This window comes from Tyto alba, unplaced genomic scaffold, assembly GCF_018691265.1.
Source record: "Tyto alba isolate M040663 unplaced genomic scaffold, T.alba_DEE_v4.0 Super-Scaffold_19, whole genome shotgun sequence".
NCBI classification, from domain to species: domain Eukaryota; kingdom Metazoa; phylum Chordata; class Aves; order Strigiformes; family Tytonidae; genus Tyto; species Tyto alba.
The window spans coordinates 10192868-10209784 of NW_024881281.1; the positions used below are offsets into that span (position 1 = coordinate 10192868).

A 16917-nucleotide genomic window follows, 5' to 3' on the forward strand; every position below is an offset into this window, starting at 1 on the left:
GTCACAGCGGTTGTGAGAACCTATCTTCCACCCTGCCCAGTTTACCTGCTGGGGCTGGGAGACTGAATGAATGCCCTGGGGGCCAGTTTACATCCTTTCAGATAAAGGTGGGGTCTGCTCAAAGACCAGCTGGTTTTGCTTGAACCAGGTGTTATGACTAATACTGATCAGAAATTAGCAGTGAAACAACAGTTAGAAAACAGTGCATCATCTAAACCTGACCTTTCTGCAGAAACACACCCAGTACTGGAAGTTTTGAGGAAAGGTTTCCGAGCTCCATCAGGCTTTTTCTCCCAAAGCTCACAAGCTTTGCAAGTCAAGCGCTGCCTACTTTGCATTCCAGCATTCAAATCCCCCTTGTTTTGGGACCAGAATAAGCACACGTCTCACCCCAACCACTAATTATTTGTTTTGCCAAATTTTCACAGCAGCTTTAACGAAAGCCACATCTTGGAGGAAATTTTCTGACATGCTGAAGGAGTGCTTGCACATTCTTGTACTGACCAAGAAACGGCTTTCCTCTTCGCTGTATGAGCATTTCCCCAGCTAAAGGGGAAGTGCCACCTCCTCCCCTGCCCCAGCTGCACGCCCCACTGCAAATCTGATCTCACTGGGCTGAAACTGAAAGCAGCTCCGTTACAGCTGAAGATACATGCTGCTACCACCCAGTGGAAAGACGGCTCACAGCTAGGATTTCTGGGTGCTATTACAAAAATTTGGCCAAGTAAGGTTTGCAAAGATTAATCCTGCACATCCCTGTGGGGCCATAAAGCTTCTTCCCATTCTTATACTGCTTAGTTCATCCTTGTAGACAGAATAATTCTTAAATTGGAACACAAAACCCTAGAAGTTTTGAATGCTTTTATTTGATATTTTTTTTTTTTTATACAGCAATACAAATTATACAGATTCATTACAGTACAGATTTTGCAGGGGTTTATAGAGGTACTTAGTGATTTTTTGGTTTATTTAAAAGAAAGAGGCAGATCTTGGGAGCACGGTGACATGAACAAAACAATGTCATAGTAGGAAGCAAACCCCTACCATGGGGAACACTAACCTGGATGAAATCTACTGGGCAGTAAGGTGGTGGCAGCGTTCCCAGCAATAACACACCCAAAACATCAACCCTGGGATACTCTAGAGCTTTACACAAGAATTTGTGAGTTTACAGGTAAGCAGGTTGTTCCTGTAACAGCGCTGAATGTCCTTAAAGCCCTTGGATGCACTTTGCTGCAAAGGGGACAGAAATGAAGGAAGCCAGTGTTAAAATTAACCTGCCGCTGAGCAGGCAATGTCACGTAACAGAGTCATTGCAGCTATGGAAAAGGAAACTATAAAATGCTCTAGATTTAGTCACCCAAACAGCTACAGTAAGATGAGGAACATGATCTTAGACTTAATAACAGCGACACCGTACGCACACTGTGACACCGCACGTGCAACCAGAACCCGATCTCCCATTTCTTGTGCCCATCTAAGCGTCGGGTTTGTGAGCAGACGTGGGGAGGAACCAGCAAAGCGCCCGTGCCACCCCCAATGCACAGGATAGGCACAAGCTATACACCTATAGCTTTGGTAGTATGTTTCTCCAGTTAGTCCAGAACACATAATGTCATCAGGATATTGCTACTCCTGATGTGCATCAGGCTGGAGAGTCAAGTGTCTGGCACTGAAGGATTAAGTCCTTCAGAAAGCAGGGTCAAAGAATGCGATCACACCATTTTAAATGCTTCTAATTGGTTCAGTTTAATACCACTATAGTGAGTGGTATCGTGAATAACAGAATAAATCGCAGATTATATAGATAAAATGTATGTACCCAGCAAAAGATGGCCCTCTGCCACTTCAAATATACTGATTCCTTGAAGTTGTGCAGTGGGATAGTGGCATTTGAGAGGAGGGATTCACCTAACCGGATGAGAAAATTCCAGTCTCAGCTGGAAATCACATTCCAATTCCGCCACAGAAACTCCCCTTTCTAAAAATTTAAGACAAGCATCACCTACAAAATTGCATCCCAAGAATCCAGCCCAGAGAAGTGCTCTTGAGAACTTCAAAGGTAACCGATGCTGTGCTAGAATATGCCAGGATACAGGAACAGCCCCATTCCTTCAGAGCCTTCGCTCTCATCTGGTAGCGAAACACAGAAACCATCAGAATGTAAAACATCAACTTCACGCAAATTCAAAGGTGCTCACAGTTAACAGCTTATTGCCCGTGTTCCTGCTGTAAGCCAGTGTGAATAATCATGAGACACACTTCCACACACCGAGAAGGAATGAGGTCGGTGTAGAAAACCAGTGATCAATGCCTGGCTTCGAACTGCACTGCTCGGGGCAAACCTTTGTCCCGAATCCACACTGGGTGAACAGAGGATTCCTGGAAAACAGTCACTCCAAGCAGCTCTGTTCAAAGCAGTCAGCGGGACAAGGGCTGCTCTGCAAGTTGCTACATTCAAGCACTCTGATGAAGGGGTCGCACATGCATTTCAAAATTTGCTGGCTTTATTATTAAATATTTTCTACAAAAAAGGAAGGGTTGCAGTATCTCAGGATTTGCTCTAAAGTTCTCACAATTTTATCTTTTCTGAAGACAACTCAGCAGCTAGTACTACAGGTAGCAAATGCTCCTACTATACTGTATGCTAACGTCAGGATTGAAACTATAATAGAATTCATAAGACAAACTGAAAAATATCAGCATCATCCAAAACTGCCCTAGGATGGCGAGTCTTGGCCACACTCACTATCACAACCAGCTCTGGACACCTAGCAGAACTTCAGAACTTCAGCACTGGAGACTTTTAGTAGTGCCAGCGTATCTCAGTAGTAGGTTAACATTTTGTTGCTACTTTAGGAAGGCGAGTAAACCACATTCGAGGGCATAAATTTAACTTGACTCCATCACCAGCCCGACTACGTGAACACTCCTCCACCTCTTTCTTCAGCCCCCAGCAGCACATTCCTGACCACACCACGAAGAGCCCCCGTGGAAGCTGTCACAGACTTGCACGGTCCAGCGAGTCGGCCGCCCGCCCGCGCCAGCACTGGGCTGCTGCCGTTCGAGGACCGGGATTAGCTCTCCCAGGACCACCCTGCGCTCAGGAGCTTAGTGGGGGTTTGTTTTTCGGATGGTGACAGTGGAGCTTTGCAGCACGCTGCTTACTCCTGCGCTGTCCCACAGCTCTTCCAGACACACCAGCATTCCCCACCTGCAACCCAACTGGAGAAACACAACAAAGCGCTTTCCACGCTAGCAAAGCAAATTCAATTTCAGTTCCAAAAACCGTCTGCTGCATTCCTGACTTCAGTTTTAAGTTCAAGCTTGAAGAAAGCTCTGCACAGCTACTAGAAATAACTGGGTGAGAATACGAACAGCCACAAAGTGAATTATCCGTTTGTTACAACTGCTGGTTTGTTACAACTCCTCAGTCTAGGCTTTGCCATGCCAGTCTTAGCTTTAAGCTGCAGGTAAAATTAAGCATTAGATTAAACCTTAACTGCTTTTTGCTGGTGGGATGGGGAAAAAATAATCTTGCTTCCTCCTACAAAACATAAATGCCACATCCATATATTAAATACAGTTTTGTCAACTGTTGACACAAGCTAGTTTGATATGCTTCTCTATAGGAAAATGTTAATCAATTAGATGTTTGAAGGGGGAAAAGAAAAAGGACTGGAGGAGTCTGACCCTAAGTCATATGGGAAGCATAATGCAGAATGCTCCAAAGAAACCAGGCAACACATTAATGTTTGTGTATGAAGAATTACTAAAAGAAAAAAAAAATTATATTATATTGAGATTAGGCTGCATTTACCAGTGGGAAACCCTTGACCAAACAAATATTAGCAGAGATGAAAAAAATATTTATAGGACTAAGATGAGCCATTTTCCATCTCTCTACCTTTCTCACAAATCAGCTGCCTCCCTCGATGCAGAGGGACGGAATTCCCCTATGGGAAGGTTTGAAAGGCCAGCTATGAGCACGCCTTGGGGCAGGAGCTGAAGGACACCATGCCCCCCAGCTCACCCTGCTCCTACATATAAAACTCAGGTTGTTATTCACGTAGGACAGTCAGGTGCCAATACACACGCTGCTCCAGCACATGGCTCCAGAGCAGGGTTTGGATTCTCTACGCCAGCTGCCGTAAGGGCAGGTGAAAAAAAGAGTGTAGTGGACCTAGGCTTTCCGTCCTTTCATTCTACAGAAAGTAATAAAACCAGCAGGAAGGTCAGAGCTCATTTCCTCAATAAAAACCTGTCTCTCCCTCTTTTAACTCACCCTGCAGTCCACCCATACTTCAAAGACACAGGGCAGCAGCCTCATCAACAGTTTTATCTAGTGAGAAACAGGTCAGCTGGAAAAGCTGGGAGAAACTGGGCAAGACAGCAGCAAGCGGATCTATTTACGTTGTCTCACCACAAAGACTCCCCATCAAGCTGCTCAGTTCTCCAAGTGGAAGGACTCGCATTTTGCCGGGTACCAGGCAGGGGATTCTGGCCCGAGGGCAGCAGAACCCGGCCTGTGGGAAGCTCCAGCACCGCCCCGTCCTGGCTCCTACTGAAGCCACAGGTCAAAGAGCTTGAGCTCGCCTCCACTCCTACACAATTTTTATTTCACTGTATCCTGCATGTTCCATCACTCGTTCAGATTAGATTCCTCCCCTTTTTCTTTTCCTCCCCGCCCCCCGCCCCTTATTTGTATAAGAATGGTCTGGGACTGCTTCCCCCAAAAATTTAAGGAAGCAAATTTCCAAAGTAACACAATGTTTGAAAAGTGAGGGCGGGGAAAAAAACCCATGCTATAGCAGACTCAAATAAAGACCAATGTTAAATATTACTTAACGTTTTCTTTTATTTAAAAGATCATTCACAAAATACCATATCCATAAATTTATTTTGTTATGAAGCAGAATGTGTTAAGTGTCTGGAATTCTTTTTCTTTCTTTTTTTTTTTTTAGGTTTTTTTTTTTGTTTTTTTTTTTTACATTTAGAAGTCAACTGTCTTGATTAGAGGTGAGTTTTTATATGGGAATTTGTTCTTAAAATCTTTTCCACATTGAAGATGTAAATAGGTCAATTATTGGTTTGGAATACAACCACACAAATGCATGTCTGTCTTAAATTAAGTATTAGTGTTAGACAAATGGTTCTTATCTCAGAAGCAGATTAAGTGACAGGCAGAAGGAAGGAAGAGTAGTTCTGTAAATTGCTGGGACTCTGACATTACAAAGGTAACTTTAGGGAAGAAATTCACTACTAGTAGAGATGCCAGCAGTGAAGCAGCCATGCCTCCAAACTCCTCTTGCAAATGCTCTGACGTGCTGGCTGTTCTAGCCGAAAGCTGTCAGCACTAGCATTAGGGGCCCAAGTTTCTCTCATGCATTGGACATATCCTCACTCCAGTGTTGTAGATCCAGGTTTTGGTTTTAAACATTAATGATCTCTCTCCTTTTGCTCCAGCCTCCCCTCCCTCCTCCCACACAACACCAGCAAGAAACGTTTCAAGTGAAGAGAGGTGCAGCAATTAGAGATGCTTTTTACCCAAACTTCTACAGGAAGAGAATCTAGAGCAGAACAATTTATAATCTGCCCATTTTCAAGGTATTCTGAGAGCAGAGGTCTTAAAACTGTACACCACTGGGCAAAGAAATACAGGGGATAATGGCGATGCCATACTGCATGGCAAAGTATACACTCCTTAAACAGAAATAAAAAAGTCAATTTTATTTGTAGAAACTTCATTTAAAAATTTACCAAACATGTAAAACCCAAAAAAGTAAGCAGAAAGAGCCAGTGAGCAGTTATGCTCAAACAGGCACATTTTTGCAGCACTAACCTTGAGCTCAGAGGTGTAGTATCATACCACTTTGAAGTCAACAGCCACCAGCAAGCGTCTGCTGGCAACTGCTTTATCCATACTGATTCCACCACCTATTCACCAGGCTTCTTATCAGCCAATTTTATTTGCATCTATTAAATTGATACTTCCTGGTAACCTGTGTGAAAGGGCAGCTGTCCCCCTTAGTTTTATAAGGGGCTCTGCTGTATACAGTAACTCTAACACCAATTGTCATAAATGGTATTTCACTACTTGGTTAGAACTGTAAATTTCTCTGTTCAACTCATCTGGACTCCCAGTTTTCCTCTTCAGAGCCACAGCAATACAGAACAAGACATGCAGGTCAGAAGAGGAGCACTGAGGAAGTAAAAGGAAACAATACAGGGAAATAACTAAGTCTAACCTGTGCTTCTAAAGTAAAACAAACCCAGAAAGGAAGAAGTGAAGCAGCACCTTTGTCCAGAGACCTCCACACCTGTGGAAGCAGCTACACTGCCATATCTACTGGCACTGTGCTGCTTGGAAGGAAACAGAAGAGGGAAACTCAGCACAAAGCAGGCACTAGATACAGCAAAGCCAAGAACGTACTAAAAACCACTTGTTAACAGCTGACATGCATTCACAAGCTCTGTATTTTCGGTTTCAAAGAGGACAAATACCAGATGGCAGGAATGGTAAACTGTACTGTCTTGCTTTTTCTCCCGCCTCCCCATTCCCTCTCAACCCCAAACTCAGTCGTGCTCTTTTACTACTTCCTCTCGGGGCTTGGCTCCACCGAAGATAGCAGAATTTGGGTTGGCTACTTGATTGAGGGGAGTAGCAACTGTTCGAGGTTTGAGCTGAAGTCGGGGTCGCTGTGCTCTTTCCTCTGAAAGAAAAAACATGAAGGTTTTAAGATCTGTCAGAGGTTGTAGCTTTAATGTGACAAAGAAAGCAGGAGTCTCCTTCATGGAAGACTGGATTACAGAAGATATACAGTTTACCTTCTGTTGGCTCTCTGAAGTCCATGGAAGATCCACGAAGGGGAGGCCCATCTCTGAAGCGACCAGTGCCACCACTTCCCATTGAGGCACCTGGTGGTCGCCGGTCTCCAGGGCGGGTTCCTCTACCCCGGCCTCCCAAGAAGTCATCATCTTTGAATCCTGAAGATGGAAGACAGTGAATTTAAAGAGCACATTTTGCAATGCTTTTAATCTAGATTTTTATCTGGATCACTGGAAAACCTTGCAAGTCACTGCTGTCAGTCCAAGAAGATGCACTGAGAGCCTTTGTCTGTAGACAGATTGCTTCACAGATCTCTAGCACGTTCTAGAAGAGTCATACAGATTCCATTTGAAACCAAGTACACTATGCTGAGTTCAGAAACAGCTTTATCCACCTAGAGGCTTACTGGAGTGTTGGAGAGTGGGTCATCAATTGAGCTTAAAATACGAGCTCCAGCTGCAACTTCAGATTGTTAACACCATTAGCTGAATTCAGAGACAATACTAGAAGTACTCTGGGTACTTCTGTAGCCAGAAGATCACACTGGCTACAATCTTGGCATGAAATCTGCAGGAGCAGAGCAAATGAGAAAACAGCTAGGGATTATACAGTCCTTATAAAACTGAGCCTTTGAAAAACAGAGCAAAACCCCAGGGCTTTTCAGTTGTACTATAAACTGACCAGGCATTTATTAGAGTAAAGAGCTGTGAAAAAAGAACAATTCAGATTTTAAATATGAAACTGACTGCATTTCTTCAGTTTATGTATCAAAAAAATAAAGATCTGTCACTGATCAGAGTTCCAGTCTGTATCAATGACTATCCTAGAGCATCTCTCCAAGTCCCCATCAGCTGCACTCAATGGGAGGAGGATACTTCAGGCTAACAGCACCTGTAAGGGGAATATACTCAGTTTTTCAGAAGCTGCCTAGAAGAGAAAGTTGTTTTGTTCCCATCTGAGATTTTCCTTTCCACCTCAGCATTTGGCAGAGTTGCAGAACTGTCCCTTACTTCAGTGCCATACCATGATCTTTAAAGACTTGATCCAGGGCAAGGCTGTACAACCTGAGAAGAAAAGCTTCTGTGGCAACTAAGACTTAAATGCTAAACTTTTGGTTCACAAATCACTCATCCAGCATCTAACAAGCTGAGATGCATCCACATTTGCAGAAGCTGCCAAAGAAGGTATAAAGCTATGACACCAGAATGCTTAGCTATGAAGGCGGGCTAAGCGCAGCGCTGTAGCAAGCTTCCTCTCTCCAGCACCATGCTTCAGTTCCACGCTAGTGGCAAGGGCACACTTTGTTACCACTCCTTCTGCTTTGTCCATTCCACTCACGCAGAGACCAGACACTGCAAAGTTGCACTTGCCAGTATCTCCCCATCAGAAAATGGACCAAACCCACAATTTCAGAGGACAAAAGCAATTGTATTAATGTCACCCTGGTTTCTAATAGCTAGAAACTGACTGGAAGTCAAGAGCAAACCCAGTGGCTCCGTCACTACCTTCCACTCAGCAAGCTCAGTCATTCACTGCAACAGGTCTAAAAGTTTAGGAACATTTTGCATTTAAAAGTGCTTTGGAACACTAACACATCTTTGGAGAAGTCAGTTGCTTTAAGAATACACACACAACAATGTCACATCTCCTTAAGAAGGAGAAAGCCTCTGTTCTGAAAGAATGCAGTATCAGCTTTTCCACATGATCTGTCTGTTTCTGCTACTATTCAGAGAGGTACTTGGCCACATGTTTGAGAAATGCTTAAAACCTAGACACCATATGCTACGTTTGCACATGTATTCTGTCATTTAGGATTGTTTCTTAAAATTTACAGTCAAGACTCCTTCCTCTGCTAAAAGGTAATGGAAGATTCCCCCTGAAGAATCCCACTGCACCTGTAGGATGTCCAAAGTTGACATAAAGTAGATTCAATCAACACAGTATTGGGGACAAGTGTAGCTGACATAAAAATGAGAACATTTCTGTGCCTTTTAGGCTGCCTATCTGTATAAGTGTTAATACTGATACCAGAATTGAAGTCATCTCTGGAATCCCATCCACCTCCTCTGGATTCTCGGGAACCTCCTCCCATTCCTAGGAAAAAAGCCACAATTGTGTTCAGGTCTGAAGCTGTGGGAAAGACTGATCAAGGGGATACCAAATCAAAGTTTCAGTCCTTCAATATCCAAAGTTCATGCTGCTGGAAAATCCTTCTGTTTCAGTACTACCAAGTTCCATTGCATAGGAACAAAAGGTCAGTTTAACTTCACCAAGAATAAGTGGTCAGAAAAGTTTCTTTAAAACAGATTCAATGGAACCTTTAGTGAGTCTAGTTCCATTAAGCTTCAACTACAGCAAAGCCTGTCTTTACACTGGAACAGGAGGCAGATAGTCCAAAATAAGTATTTGTCCACTTGTGCTTATTTTTCTTACATCATAATGAAATAGTAGCAGATCAGACTGTTGGGCTTATGATTGTCCTCTGCAAGACACTGTACGTTACTAGGGGTATTGGTCTCACTTCCTGGGCCAGGAGTAACAACATACTCAGCTTTTGGACACACAGCGCATATATATTCCAGACATTTCAGGAGCGGCAGCAGCTAGGTTAGAAATGTGTATACACATATAAAATTTCTCCTTCCTATACCATCTTCACGTTTACTTGCATGCCTTGTCTTAGCATTAGTTAGCACCAGAAGTTGTAACTACAACCATTATATTTAAGAAGCTATTTAGAAAAATGAAGTCACCTCTGTCATCAGGCCCGCCACCTTTTCTGAAACCAAAGCCACCTTTATCCTGTTTTCTGCCTTCTGCTATGTCCACTCGGAGTGATCGGTCACCCAAAAGCTGTTAAATAAAGAGGAGAATCTCTTCAGAATGTATCTCATGGGTTGACAAGCAGTTTGAGACTTGTGCTTATCTTTTTATTTCACAAATTAATTGCAAGCATACTTACTGCACCATCATACGTAAGAGCTTCCTTGAGTGACTCCACCTCATCAAACTCTACGTAACAAAATCCTGTAAGAAGAACCTCATAAGTTAATACCAGCACTTCAAAAGGCCTTTGTAAGAAGCTACTCTTCCTACATACCTGCTAATAGCCTCCCTTCTCTTTCAAACATGGGCTATGACATGCTAACTGCAAGATTTACACAAGTCAGAAACCAAACATCATTAACGATGAATGCATTTACCTGTGCCTACTAATGATGGGGACAAATCCTGAAACAGAACTCTGTATGGGCACTACGCAAATGCCAAGAGCCTGATTAATTCCCTTTACCATAGGGATTACAGATTAAGATTTGATCTATACCTTTAGTTATTTAGCTGAATATTGACATTTGGTTACTAGTATTTTTAAACAGGAAGGTGAAGTACCTGTTTGGCCAGCAGTCTAATTTTGTGTAATCACAGCATTTAATGAATTAATTTCTTTTCCAAGACCCTCTGTTATCAGAGTTAAGTCTTTCCCCCCCCCCCAAAAGTAACTGACAAATATCCTCCCTTTCCACTGGTCAATTCCAGTGGAAATCAGGTTTACATCCTCCAAAACAACTGTCTGATTTAATTGTTTATCTACTTGCTTTTTCTCCTGTCTACTATAAAAAAAGACAGAGCTGAAGCAATGGGAGTCTTCTGAACTCGAGAAAGGTTGAGCAAGTACTCAATACTTAAGGTCACGGTAGTGGGTCAGGCAGTTCAGCTCTGTTAGAATTCACAGGAGACCAACAAGGTTTGAGAAAGTCCTTTTATGGCAGGGCAAATACTGACTCTTGTCACTCAGGTTAGTCTGTATCTTAAGATGATGTAACAGTGTATCTCATTCAAATGAGATGTTTACTTGTTAGTGAATGAGAAACCTGCATAAGTCAACACAAAGACCAAACACAGATCAACAAGCTAACTGCACTTTAGAGGAGGCTGAAATTCCCCATTACTGTGCTTTTAGAAGTACCTCATTTTCTCCTACCAGCTAGCCATCTACAACTAAAACAGCTCCAAACACTCACCTTTAAATTTGTCTGTTTCCTTGTCTCTGACTAGTCGTACGCTCCTTACACTGAGATCCTTGAAGATGGCATCTATGTCTCCTTGAACAGTGTTGAAGGGTAGATTTCCCACATATGCTGTGAAAGGGGGTTCTGTTGGCAGCTCTTTCTGTTTGCGGGAACCAAGGCCACCACCACGAGACCTGTTGAAAGAAAGCAGTGTCTCTGGAACCTGACCCCCAACACAGCCAGTAATACACTATATAGCACTGCTCAGATGCTGTTTGACTTTTTGAAAGTAGATTTTTCCACAGTTTTGGTTAGCTTTACTATCCCTTTGCCTGTTCCTGCCACTTCCACTATTGGCCAACTCTTTTCTAGTATTACCTTCAGTGGGACAACAAATGAACAGTATATTTAAATACACTGCAGGTGAACTCAGTAACAAAGTGATGAATGACCTTCTTTTCTCATGCCACAAGCCATTATGAAAAGCAATGTAAGGTTATCTCTACTGTCCCCTACTCAAAAACACTGCTTCTTAAAAACATACATCCTAGACCAGATTTTAAGATTAATTTATAGCAATGAAGAAATACTTGCATGGCGCAGGCTCATCAGCTTATCCTGAAATTAAGCTGGATCCAATGCTTTTAACGAAATAGTATATTATCAACATCCACTCTACAATCATCTAAATTATTTCAGCAGCATTTAGCTTAACAGAAAAATCTTCTCCTAACTCTTAAGTTATTACCATAACTGTCAGGTATCTGGACTGAAATGCTTTGAATTGAACACATAATAAAAAACTTGGTTGAACAAGGTGTTCTAAGGCAGAGAAACCAATTTCAGTGCTATTTGGATGTTTACTTCTTCCTTTGTGTTTCATGAATTACAGACTGAGGTAAACTAGGTTGTCTTTTCCCTCAATATCAGTTAAGGCTGATGGCATTAGTTGCTGAAAAACTAGACCGCACCAGCTAAATTCTTTACTGTATTAATGTAACACATCTCTGTGATAATACATTGTAGAGCTTCATCTCCTAAAGCAAACTTTCATCTCCTTTACCGAGAGCAAGATTTCAACTGTGGGCACAAGGCAACCTTAAGTTATAGCTCCTGGACCTCTAGACTACACGATGCCACTGTCACTGGTTCCAACACCATTTGCCCCACCTCTACAATCTTTGACTCTTACCCGAGGTCCCTACCTACTACTCTGTCCCTGTTCTCTTTAACACCTTACTTTTACTTAGCTTTGTTCATGTCTGCTCCCCTTCCCAGAGGCTCACTGTGCATTTCAAAGCACGATGGAACACAAACTGTACCCAACCAGGATTTGCTGGTGTGACATGGACTAATTAGATTTCTGCGGAGTCCTACCTAAAATACGGAAGGTCAAAGAACTTTATTATTTCCTTTTATTCTAGCTAGTTTCATACAGTCAGAAAATCCATTGGGCAAGCAACATACTTGTCTGCCCCACCCGCCTTTTTTTTTTTTTTTTCATTGCAGAATAAATATTTTATTACTAATGAATCAGATAATGCCAACATCTTGAATAAGATTCCTTAACTCTTCCTAGGTAAGCCTGTCATTTGTGCCTTTTTATGGTAGCAGATCCGTGCAGGAGTCATTTATCACCAACTATCAGCATGCTGCTAAATGTACTTGAATCACAACCTACATATCTTTAATTAGTGTCCACCCAGGTTTGTATTTTAGCATTTTTGACAATATTCCTCATATGCCTTTGTCTCATGAAGAAGTTGGAGTCAAAAACATACCAAAGAACTAAAGTTGCTATAGATGGGTGCTGTGTATGTATAGCAAAATTAACTTCAGTCACAAAACTGAGTTTTTAAGGAGGAACTCCAAGGAAGCCAAGCTGCTCTTGTAAAGAATTCCATATGTAGAATCAGTTCCATGCCTTTGTCCTTCATTCTCATCTATGGCTTTACAAACAGCTATTAAAATTCTATATTATTTGCAGCCAAAAATCTTAATTTAATTTTAATGTTCTATAGGAACATCAAAATTGCTTCGGCTGAGTTTAAAAGGAGCATTTTCTCCTTCTACACATTGTAACCATGTTCTTTGGACTGCCAGTCATCTCATTCAGTTAGCTGATTGACCTAGAAACTCTCCCTAAAGTTGAATTCTCAGCCAGATCAACAAGGTGATCTGAACAGCTGCAAAGAGCACTCTTGCCAACATGGAAAGGAGAATGAAAGCCTGGGCTCAAACTACAGCTTTCAACAGCAACCTCCACTCAGATCAACCTGAGCTGCTTCTGAAACCACACCCTCAAGTTAGCAATCCCCAAAAGAATTTTTTGTGCTACAGACAAACCTTGTTTCTACCATAGCACAGCAGAACTTCACAGGGTGCCTGTGTGGAAATCCATACCCTATTGTGCAATCCCTACTGATATTAAGTCAGAATATTAAGTATTCTCTCTAAATTTGACCCATTTAGGCCTCAGTTATCAAATATATAATTACATATTTGGTATTTTAGTCTAAATTCGAAGAACAGGAATGGTCAATAACTAGGTTCTAAACTAAACTTCCTGCAGAATCCAAGCATAGCAACACAAAAACTGTTTCTACACTTCCCTACTTTTTTCCAACACTGAAACAGTGAAATAATAATAATAAAAAAAGGGCTGACTTCAGTAACCAAACAATGAGATTGAAAGAAGATGCTCTCATTTGTAACAAAATAGGACAAAAGTCAACTATAATTAAAACCATATCTGAACTAAGTGAACTGGGTCACACCAAAGTGTTAAATGAATTCAGTGTAACTCTGGCTCAGAGACAATTAGGTAATAATTATGTCATCTTAATAGGGGAATCTGAAAGACAACCATTTAATTTCTTTTGCATAAAGCAGAAGAGGAAAGTTTGCTTCTAAGCAAATGCAGAAGCAGACATCCCTATAATTAGACTTACTTTTTGTTGGACTGAGTTAATGACATTGTAAAGCCATATTGGGGTGAAAGAACAACTGAACTATCATTTTGAAGCTACTCTTTCAGAAAGTTTAGTTATTCTCTTCAGAAAACAAGATCTGTCTAAAGTTCAAAACATCATATTTTGAAAGCTAGTAGTTGAGTTTAATAGCCTTTCACTAAGGATCAAAACAATAGTTCAGGATTTATCTTTCTGCACAGCACAGAGACAACAGCCTAACCGGATTCCAACATTAGTGCTTTACCAGAGGCTCAGCAGGATGCAAGTTTTGTCGAGTCTCCAAGACCACAACTCTAAATACATTCCCAATTCATTCAAGCAATCCAGTACAGCTCTACAGTAAGTGTTAGATCTCTTCAACAAAAAGCTTACTCGGGCCTAAAAATTAAGAGACATTTATTAACACTATATGGGTAAGACACATAATCCAAAATGCCAGAAGGATAAGGACAAGCTCTCTATTTTCACTTACTTGTACAGCGCTTCAGCAGATGAATCTTAACGTTTGAGTAAGGTGCCCAGCATTAAGCCCAGTGCTTAAAGACACACCTAAATAAACAGCCTACCAGCGAGTCAGGAGTGATAAATACTGTTTCCTTCAATTCTGAAAAGCTCTACAGATGCTCAGTTTCAGCTTGGCCTCAGTATGCTTAATTACAGGGGTTTGGGTCAAATTTGGGGCTCCAACACACTTACCAAAAACCTTTTATAGTAAGCCTTTCATTATTAATATCAGCAGCACATTCTTCATATGGAATAAAGTGACTTTTGCATATCATAGTATCATGCTTCAGCTCTTAATCAGTGCACTACCGGACATCTCAGGTGTAGCCAAATCCCCTGTCTCATCATGCCACAGTCGTATTCTGTTGCTCTTCCACCATGATTTTGAAGAGTATGAGAAAGAGGCAGATATTTTGCCTATGTTAGAACTTGCTGGGCACTACCATTTTTCATCTGTCGTACTTAAACCCTGTGCTCAGTCTCTACACGGACCGAAGGTTATATAAAATGCAACTTCCAAAAAAACTATTATATCTCAGCTGAGTCTACACTATTCTTACAGTTCTGGAGTGCCTAAAAATGAGTAGGAGTCACTTTAGCTTAGCATGGGATTCTTTTACCAGAACCTTCAAGAAGAGCAGTCATGTTTTCATTATGCTACACATATTACGGGACTTTATACAAAGCAGAGAGACCTGTTAAGGTCTGAAATCGTGAATTAACTGTTAGCAACTTACCAGTCATAATGATCAATTATATGCAAGTACAAGTTGCACTCCAATATTAGTAGCATCTGAAGCTTAAAACTATAGCTAATTCAGAATATGTACATTTTCTCATCCACAAAGGCATCCCCTAATCAGCAGGACACCTGTAGTTCACAATAACAAGTATCCAGGTCTTGCCTAAGAGCAAGTTTAACTACTCTGTTAAAGAAATCTGAATATGAAAATAACATTTTAACTTTTATTTTATTACTTCATAGAATGTGCCTACATTGACCAGGACAGACTGTATAGTAACATCTGAATTTATTGTGAGTGTCAAGTGCCACTTTAGGCTGCTGTCAAGGTTATTTGTTACAGAATTTTAAAAAGCAACAAAATTGTAAGTGGCTACATCATCTGTTTGCTCTAGGACATCTCTTTAGACACAAAGGGTACCTATGCATAAAAATGAGCTTTCAAAGCTTAAGTGTCAGAGTGTTTCCAAAAACAAGAAAACTTACTCCTGTTACAATCCCAGCAGCAGCTCCTCCCTGCTGCCTAAACAGTCTGAAATGAAGCTGATTTACTCCTCTAAGAACAGCAAAGGACAAGAACACTGTTGATCAGGAAACATATCTTGGAAGATGAGATTATAAATTAAAAAACTTGTTAAGATTGGTTCACAGAGACAGCTTATTTCATAGTTTTATGCCTACTGTTTTATTTTAGTGCACACAGAAACTTACATGGCACCAGCCTTCAAAAAAAGTAAATTGCTAATTGCATCTTCCTAACCTGATTTCAGATAAACTTTGTAATTGCTGGTTACTGTTTTTGTAGCTCCTCCCTATACACACTTGCCAGCAAAAAAAAAAAAAAAACAGAGATGCGACAAGCCCTGTTCCTGAGGATCAGAGATTTGGTTGGAGTCAGCACCCGGAGCCCCGGATAACGCAGGACGGCGGCTCACAGCCCTCCACGACCGGAGGCATCACAAAGCCCTCCCATTTCCTCCCCGCTGCAGACATCACCATGCTGCCCGCTCCGGGGGCGCCGCCGCAGCTCCCCCCGCCGCCGGGCACCTCGCCGTGCGGAGCCCGTCCCGCCGCCGTCCTTCGCGGGGAGCACCCCCCTCCTCCTCCTCCTCCTCCTCCTCCTCCTCCTCCCATCGCCCGGTGTGGCCCCGCAAGAGCTCCTCACGGCCTGCCTCGCCCCTGACCCAGCACCTCCCTAAATCCCCCCCCTTTCCACTCGCCTCCGGACCGGCGGGAACACAGCGACACCCTCCTCCTCCCCGGCGCTACCGAGCCGCCAGGCCCTAAACCTTGCGGTACTGCCCCCGCGTAGCGAGGGGACGGCCGCTACCCCCTCCCGGGACACCGCAGCCCTCTCGCCTCACAAAGCGGGCTGGCCGCGGCCGGAGGGAAACGCGCCCCGCCGGGCTCACCCCCGTCCCGCGGAGAAGGGAAGGCGGTGGGGCAAGACGCGCCCGAAAGGTTCCCCGAGGCAGCGTCCCCCCCCCCGCCTCCTCTCTCCGCCCGCCCCCCCCCCGCCGTGCCCGCCCGCCATCTCCACAGCGAAAGGGGCAGGCTAGGCCCTGCCCGGCCGGGGGGGCGCGGAGCGCCGCTCCCTCCTTCCCTCCCTGCTCCCGGTGGGAGCCCCCGGCGCTTCCCCCGCGGCCGGGGCCCCGGCGCCGCCCGCAGCGCCGCGCTCACCCCCGGCCGCCGCCGAAGCTGCTGTAGGCCCGATCGTCATAGGGATCAAAATCCGCCATCGCCACCTCAGCCTCCTCCCCGTGCGAGCGTGACAGGACCGCGCCGCCAGGACCCCGCCCCGCTTATATACGGCGGAGCCCGGGCCGGGGCTGCCGCGCGCGGTGCCTGACTGCAGCGCCC

General features: G+C 43.3%; 1 protein-coding gene across 2 annotated transcripts; it reads right to left on the reverse strand.

The window, feature by feature from the left end:
- Window positions 1–846: 846 nt before the first annotated feature.
- Window positions 847–16877, reverse strand: EIF4H (eukaryotic translation initiation factor 4H). 2 transcript variants are annotated; one of them, XM_032993720.2, is made up of 7 exons: window positions 16738–16877; window positions 10852–11033; window positions 9792–9856; window positions 9583–9682; window positions 8858–8923; window positions 6829–6987; window positions 847–6713 (listed from the first exon to the last, which is right to left on the reverse strand). In XM_032993720.2, exons 1-7 carry the CDS (start codon window positions 16794–16796, stop codon window positions 6577–6579), a joined length of 768 nt encoding a protein of 255 aa, XP_032849611.2. In that variant the 5' UTR covers window positions 16797–16877; the 3' UTR covers window positions 847–6576. The 2 variants fall into 2 exon arrangements, with proteins under 2 accessions (XP_032849611.2, XP_042647387.1); XM_042791453.1 differs by lacking the exon at window positions 8858–8923 and having other exon boundaries at window positions 16738–16874.
- Window positions 16878–16917: the final 40 nt, after the last annotated feature.